The sequence below is a fragment of the Stegostoma tigrinum genome, chromosome 6, assembly GCF_030684315.1.
Source record: "Stegostoma tigrinum isolate sSteTig4 chromosome 6, sSteTig4.hap1, whole genome shotgun sequence".
NCBI classification, from domain to species: domain Eukaryota; kingdom Metazoa; phylum Chordata; class Chondrichthyes; order Orectolobiformes; family Stegostomatidae; genus Stegostoma; species Stegostoma tigrinum.
The window spans coordinates 52,038,205-52,045,656 of record NC_081359.1 but is presented as its reverse complement, the minus strand read 5'-3'; the positions used below and the strand labels follow the sequence as shown (position 1 = coordinate 52,045,656).

General features: G+C 38.9%; 1 protein-coding gene across 2 annotated transcripts in view; it reads right to left on the bottom strand.

Annotated features, from left to right (window-relative positions):
• Positions 1–2,487: 2,487 nt before the first annotated feature.
• The window catches only part of LOC125453669 (ras-related protein Rab-38), a 48,792-nt gene continuing 43,827 nt past the window's right edge, over positions 2,488–7,452 (bottom strand). For both annotated transcript variants that reach the window (XM_048533517.2, XM_059646561.1), the window contains exon 3: positions 2,488–7,434. In XM_048533517.2, coding sequence (XP_048389474.1) covers positions 7,279–7,434 — 156 coding nt within the window. In that variant the 3' untranslated portion in view covers positions 2,488–7,278. The remainder of the gene's footprint in view (positions 7,435–7,452) is intronic.

The following is a 7,452-nucleotide window of genomic DNA, read 5'->3' as shown; positions in this document are numbered from 1 at the left end:
CCCTCCTATGATACTCTCTCCATCATAATGTCAGAAATCAGGGTGTACCCCAATGATTGCATAATATTCAGCACCATTTATGACTCCTCAGATATTGCGGGAATCCACTTTCATATGCAACAAGCTCTGGAAGTATCCAGGCTTAGTCTGTCAACGGCCAACATGTGCCACATGCACTCCAGGCAATAACCATCTCCCATAAGAGACAATCTAATCACCGTCCTTTGACATTCAATGGAGTTACCTTCACTGAATGCCCTAATATCAAAAGTCTTGGGGTTACCATTGACCAGAAACTCAACTGAGCTCACCATATAAACATAGTGGATACAACAGCAGGTCAGAGGCTAGGAATAATGCAGTGAGCCCCTCACTTTGAATCCCCAAAGCCAGCCCATCATCTACAACACACGTCAAGCATGCGATTAAATACTCCCCACTTGCCTGAATAGGTCCAAGAACACTGAAGAAGCTTGGCACCATCCAAGACAAAGCAGCCCACTTGACTGGCATCACTTAGATGAGCATCCACTCCCTCCACCAATGTTCAGTTGCGAACAGTGGGTGCTACCTATAAGATGGCTGCAGAAATATACCAAAGATCTTGCATTTCACGTTCCAAACCCAGAGTTACTTCCACCTAGGAGGACAAGAACAGCAGATACATGGAAACATCATAACCTGCAAGTCCCCTCCAAGCCACTCATCATCATGATTTGGAAATATGTTGCTGCTCTTTCAGCGTCATGGGGTCAAGATCCTGGAATTCGTTCCATAATGCATTTTGGGTCAACCGTCAGCATGAGGATTGCAGTGGATCAAGAAAACAGCTCATTACCACCTTCTAAAAGGACAACTAAGCATGGGCAATATATGCTGGTCAGCCAGTGATGTCCATGACCCATGTCATGTTCCACATGAATGAACAAGAAAAATTACATTGGGGAAACAGTATTTTCTATGAAGGTTACAACTGCTTTGAATTTCTTTGCAGTCCAAGACTTCTAGACAGTATCAGGTGACCTTTGCCACATTAGTCAGGTGGAACATCACTGTCAAAAACAGTGATGCCCTATTAACTAAGGCAGTCCATTTTCTTCCCAATTAACAAAGGAAAATGAAATATCTACCTAATTGTACAAATTATTTTTCATTCTAACAGGTGGGACACAAGGGATATTGTCTTGTGGAATAACAGTTTTATAACAAGAAAGGCTTTTAATCTATTTGTGTACAGCTATTTGTGATCTCAATCACTATCTCCTGCACAAAATGTCAGATACTCAGGAAGTTGTCAGGAAAGTAACAATCCACCCTTCATAATTGCCAGACTGAGCAAAAATAACCTACTTCTACTTTAACCTGCTTTAAAATGATGAATAAAATGTGCTAACGAGTTGGCTGAAGGTCAGGTGACTATTGTATATCTCTCCTCAGACAAGAACTAGCAATTGCTTTCAGAAAGTCATCAAATTGTAAATATCAGTGGATGAAGTGTCCTCTCTTGAATAGGATCAAAACTTGAAATAAAAGTGATCTCACCCCAGAATTAGTGTCAACTGTCTTGAAACGTAAAGAGATGTGAACAGAATCAACATATCACAAGCAGGTATGAACAACCACCATTCATCCACTATGATGGAGCAATGACTTCAAATCACTTGTGTGGACAGAGGCATGTGATACCATCTCTGAATAAGTTGATTAGAAAAATAATTCAAAGTATTGTGTATCTGACTGGATAACAAAATCTTATTATTTCAGCACCCAGCTATTGACAAGTCAGTCTTGATTTTGACAGACATAATAGGGAATATTCCTTCACCAGTCTACCTAACCAGTTGACTGAGGTAGTGAGAAAGCAGCTAATTTGTTCCACCAACAAGAATAGCATCTCTTTCTGCTGAAACTCATTGTACTTTCGTCTGAAAATCCAGAGATATCCAACCTCCATTCACCTTCAATAAACCATACATGAGAAACTCCATCCAAGCCTGAGCCAAGTTCATCTTAAAGAACCAATTTCACCACATAATCTGTTCTGTTGTTATTCCATTCATAACCTTAGTGAACGTATCATCTATAAAACTCATTTTTTCTGTGTTTGAGTATGCGTGTATTTTGTGGTGCTTAAATTCTGGGTGTGATATGAATAAATACTTCTCTTTTCCTCGAATTTAAACTTGCCAGGAGCATATCTGAGCCAACTACTAAAAAGTCACATCTAAAAGAGGTTTTAAAAACAATCCTTCACAAAGTATAAGAGATAATGGGAACTGCAGATGCTGGAGATTCCAAGATAATAAAATGTGAGGCTGGATGAACACAGCAGGCCCAGCAGCATCTCAGGAGCACAAAAGCTGACGTTTCGGGCCTAGACTCTTCATCAGAGAGGCTCCCTCTCTGATGAAGGGTCTAGGCCCGAAACGTCAGCTTTTGTGCTCCTGAGATGCTGCTTGGCCTGCTGTGTTCATCCAGCCTCACATTTTATTATCTTCACAAAGTATACTTTTTTTTTGCCAACTGACAGGCAAACAAGGGAAAAGTTAGCCCACAACCATCTCTTCCAATCCCATAAAGTGCAGAGCCACAAGTCAAGGCGCTTGCTTAGCGGTCAAAGCTATCTCTGTAATCATGAATCACATCTCTAAAGTTAATCAATCCAGATTAATTTTGATGTTGCTATACATGGTGGTTCAGTAGTTAGCACTGCTGCCTCACAGCGCCAGGGACCCAGGTTCAATTCCAGCCACAGGTGACTGTGTGGAGTTTGCACATTCTCCCAGTGTTTATATGGGTTTTGTCCCACAATCCAAATATGTGCAGTCAGGTGAATTGGCCATGTTAAGTTGCCCCGTAGTGTCCAGGGATGTGTACATTAAAGTGTCACCTGATGAAGGAGCAGCACTACGAAAGCTTATGATTTCAAATAAACCTGTTGGACTATATCTTGGTGTCATGTGACTTCTGACTTTGTCACTTCTAGCACCAATCCCTTCACACTACCATCCCCTGGGAATAGTTCAGAAAACCTGGATGCTCTTTCATCTGTAGTCACCCTGTAGCTGTTTTGTGCCTAGACATTCTGTCCATTCCTGTCTGCTACTCTGGAGAGAGGCCCATGACCCTTTAAATTGCAGCAGCAATTTCTGTTCCTTCCACAGGGTCAAAAATTGGCATAGGTTTTATTACTGCTGTTCCAAAATCACTCTGCAGAGGGTTAAAACAAAAATTACACGAGTACACATTTCACTGCACCACAACTAATTCACCAGAGAAGAGTCCATCATCAAATCAATACATAATCCCATTATTAAATGGGGTTACTTGATTGACTAGTCACAGCTCAAAAAGAAGATTTTGACATTACTAATTTTGTGAAATTAAAAGACTTTTTAAAACATTGTATGGGCCAGTATACCAGAGTATCACTGCAGAATGACAAATGTCACATTCACAATTCCCTTTGTTGATTCACATTTTTTCCTTCTGCAGGAGATAATGGGAATGCAGCCACAGAATTTCTAAAATCAGTGCCCATATCACTTAGCAAACAATACTGGATGCATTATTGCACAGGTGATTACCACATATAAACAACATCAAAACGGTTTTTCATTAGCCATTAATATCGCTTTGGAATCTCATTTGTTAAGTTTGCAATGCTTCTACCGGTTCATGGTGACTAGGGAAATCAAGGAAGACAGCTTCAATCTTTCAGAGAAAATGCCTTATTGGAGGTCTTGTGATGTAGTGGGTAGCATCCCTAACTAAGAATCAAAACATTTGGGTCAAGTTCCACTCCAAGGTTTAGCAATGGCAGGTTATAAGAATGGGAAAGGCTCTTGGTCAGGTATGCTTGATGTGGAGTAGTGCTCCTCAAGTTATGGCCTCTGATAACCTGTTCTAGGGGAAAAAAACAACTAGCAATGAAAACAAATATAAGCGTGTATACTTGTCTGTTGTTATGCATCAATAGACATAGGGAAGCTTCTAATTGCAGAAAAAGCTTCATATAATTGTATCGTACAGAATACATGATCTGTGGTTATCTTATGTGGTTCCTAGAATCGTGCAATAATTTTAATATTTTCCTTTTTATATGGAAATACACAAATAGTGTCCAACAAGTGCACGCCAGATGCCACTGTGACAAAATGATCATCAGCAAAATAAAAAAAAATTAACAGCCAGAGATTTAAATAATCTGAGATCAATGTTGTCAGCTTGCACTATTTTGCTAATCGACCTGTTCAGAGATGTTATTACACCCCTCGAGAGCAAACAGGAATTAAACCCAGGTCTTCTCGGTCCAGGGTAGGGACACTACCACTGTACCACAAGACGGCCCCTGTTGCCGGTTTGTACTTTTTAAAAAAAATCTATTTTTCTAACCAATCTGTGCAGAGACATTATTACACACCTCTGGAACCAGTGGGAGCCAGGCCTCCCAGTCCAGGAGCAGAGACATACCATTGAGCCACAAGAGGGCCTCCTTGTAAGGATTTCAGTAGCAGATGATTTTGTTTTAACCTGTTTTTCTAAACAACTTGTTCAGAGAAATTTTTACACATCTCTCTGGAGCAGGTGGGGCTTGAACTCAGGCGTCCCTGTCTAGGGGTAGGGACATTACAACTTTTCCCACAGGAAGGTCCTTGTTGCCCATTTGCAAGCAGCTACAATTACTTAGATTTGCCTGTTTTGATCAGTTTCCAAAGGCAAAACAGATTAATTAATGAGCTTTACTATGATTCAGCCCAGACTAATCATTATCAATTTAACAATTCAGGTTGAAGCCTTTCTGGGAAAAGAAGAAAAAACGAGATACAAGTCAAATTCTAAACTGTTGAGATTTGAACCTCAAATTTAATAAGGGTCATTTATGTTTCCACTTTAAATTCGATTGTTTTTGAATTGTTCCAGAACAGACAGACATTTAGGTGCTAACATTGTTCTTTGTTTCCACTGCAAGAGAACACCACAGAAAAGCTTCATGCAATTTGTATTAAAAATGCAGATCAAATACTGTGCTACACAGGAGCTCAGTGTCATAGCAGAGACAGAACGGAGGTTGAGCAGCACTCAGAGTTGTACCCAAAGATGCCAAGACTGTCTCCCTAAACTTAACAGCTAACAAAAATATTTGTTAGCACTGTTTGCTATTTTCTGTAACACAATTTTCCGTTCTAAATTGCCAATTGAAAAAGCAGCACACTTTATTCTATTAAAATCAGCGTGTGACATGAGGAAAGATATGACTCAAATACTAGAGCCAGGCATTTCCACTTTCTTCTCAAAAAAATGAATCATACCAATCATTAGTATCACAAGGTAACAGATATCAACAGTTGTCTCTCCGAACTTGCATTTAAATCACTGCAACACTAGCTATCCAAAGTTAGAATAAAGGTGACATGAAAACTAGAAGGAACACACTGTGGTTGAAGGCAATAATTTAGTCTCTTTTGCACATCCATGAATATTTTGCACATGTCAGCATAGGAGAATCTCAAAGCTTCTATTCCCATTACTTTCACAGAAGACAACATGATTTATACATATAACTAAGTTTCCGCCAAACTTACAATTTCAAACTCAGAAGTTCCAAAGAAATATGCCCCGAAAGAATAACAATAATCTGTACACTGGCGTACAATATCATAAAGGTAACTGATATGAGTTTTTCCCATATTTGTGTGCTAGCCAAAATTTTGATGAATGGTTGATAATTGAACACTGTTGTGCTTAAGAGATTTGCAACTGAATTATATGTTTGATTTACCACTCAGATACAGAAAGTGAGGAAACACATCTCATTAGGTAAGGGGAATCTGGATTGATCACCTTAGTTCAAGAATATCTGAATTGTTTTGACAGGTTCTCTGGCCTGGTATTAAGGAAAATGACAGAATCTAATGCAGTTTGTAAATGACACTTGGGAAATAGTAACATAATTAGGCAGAATGAGAGTTTTATGAAATGGAAATTATGTTTAACAAATCTGTTTGAGTTCTTTTGAGAATGCACTCTGAATGGAATATTTAAGAAAAGCAATGGAGATCATATATTTGGATTTTCATATGGCATTTGGAAAGGTGCTACATAAGAGTTTGTAAAATAGAATCACAATTTATGGGATTTGGGGCAAATGTTAGCATAGATTAAGGATGACTTAATGAAAGAGAAACAAATAAACAGGTCATTATCAGACTAGGAAGGTTTGACTACAGGATGACCACTAGGATTAAAAATTAGGTTTCATCAATTAATGTCAATTACTTGGATAAGTCCTAACTAATTTCCATTGACAACATTTCTATTACCTTTAAATCAGACTGAAATGTTTGTCAAACACCATTGGATATGATCAAGTACCTCATGTGAGACTTGAAACAAAGCTTCCTGATGAAGAGGCAAAGGTGCTACCAACTGAGCAACAACTGTAGAATTAAGACTTTCAGTGGAGGAAAAAAAGGAGAGGAAGGAAACCAAAATGACAACTGAACCAGCTTGAATGAGATAATGAGTCATACAGCATGAAGGAGTTAGGATAGCACAATTAGGATAAAATCATTACTAATGCATTTTAAGTAACCAAATCAACCATGCACATATTCATTTAGCTTCGTCAAAGCACTGTGTTCAATGTCACCTTCCTCTTCTTCCCTCACACATACACCAGTCTTCAAAGGCCTAATTTTTTTTGAAATGGAATGGCAAGCGAGATGGCAGTGGTCATCACAATAAGTTTGGCAAACTCTTATGAAGTCATGAAATGCTGTCAAAAGTACGTAATTATATTGCGACTCGTATCACAGGCAGATGGAAATGACACATAGAAGATGAAATTTACGTCTGGCTGGTGTACAGAATGGGCAGAGGTAGATCAGTTACCTGATTATACATCCTACCAACATTCCTTTCCATTGGAATAACCCATCTGCCATGATCACTTTCCTACCTCTGTCAAAGTTGAATTATATCCTCTTGTACTTTTGAATACAAAATAAAGACAGTGCGTGGTCCAAAATTAGACTTTTGTTGACACTTTTTGTGATATAAACTGCCTTTTCTTTCTTAACCCTGTGATGCCCTGGGAATGGTTTATCTTCTGTTAGACATGGGCTACATCATTGCAAGTTACTGTAATTGAAATTTCCATTCATTCATATTTGTCAAAATCCCACTACCCTTCAGATTCCAGTTAATAATGTTCTTATTGCAAATACAAACGTAAGTACGGAAGGTGTAACAGGCCTGTTACAGCAAGATCCCAATCTAAGACTTTAAACAGGATGAGCAGCTGCTGTTGCTTCTGAAGGAATTGAGTGCTGGGGTGACAACGTCTGACCCAACAGATTGTGCAAGATCATTTTCACTAGCCATGATGTGTTTGACCAAACATCGAGCTGCTTCATCAATGTTGACATTTTCCTGTAGGCGAGAACAGAA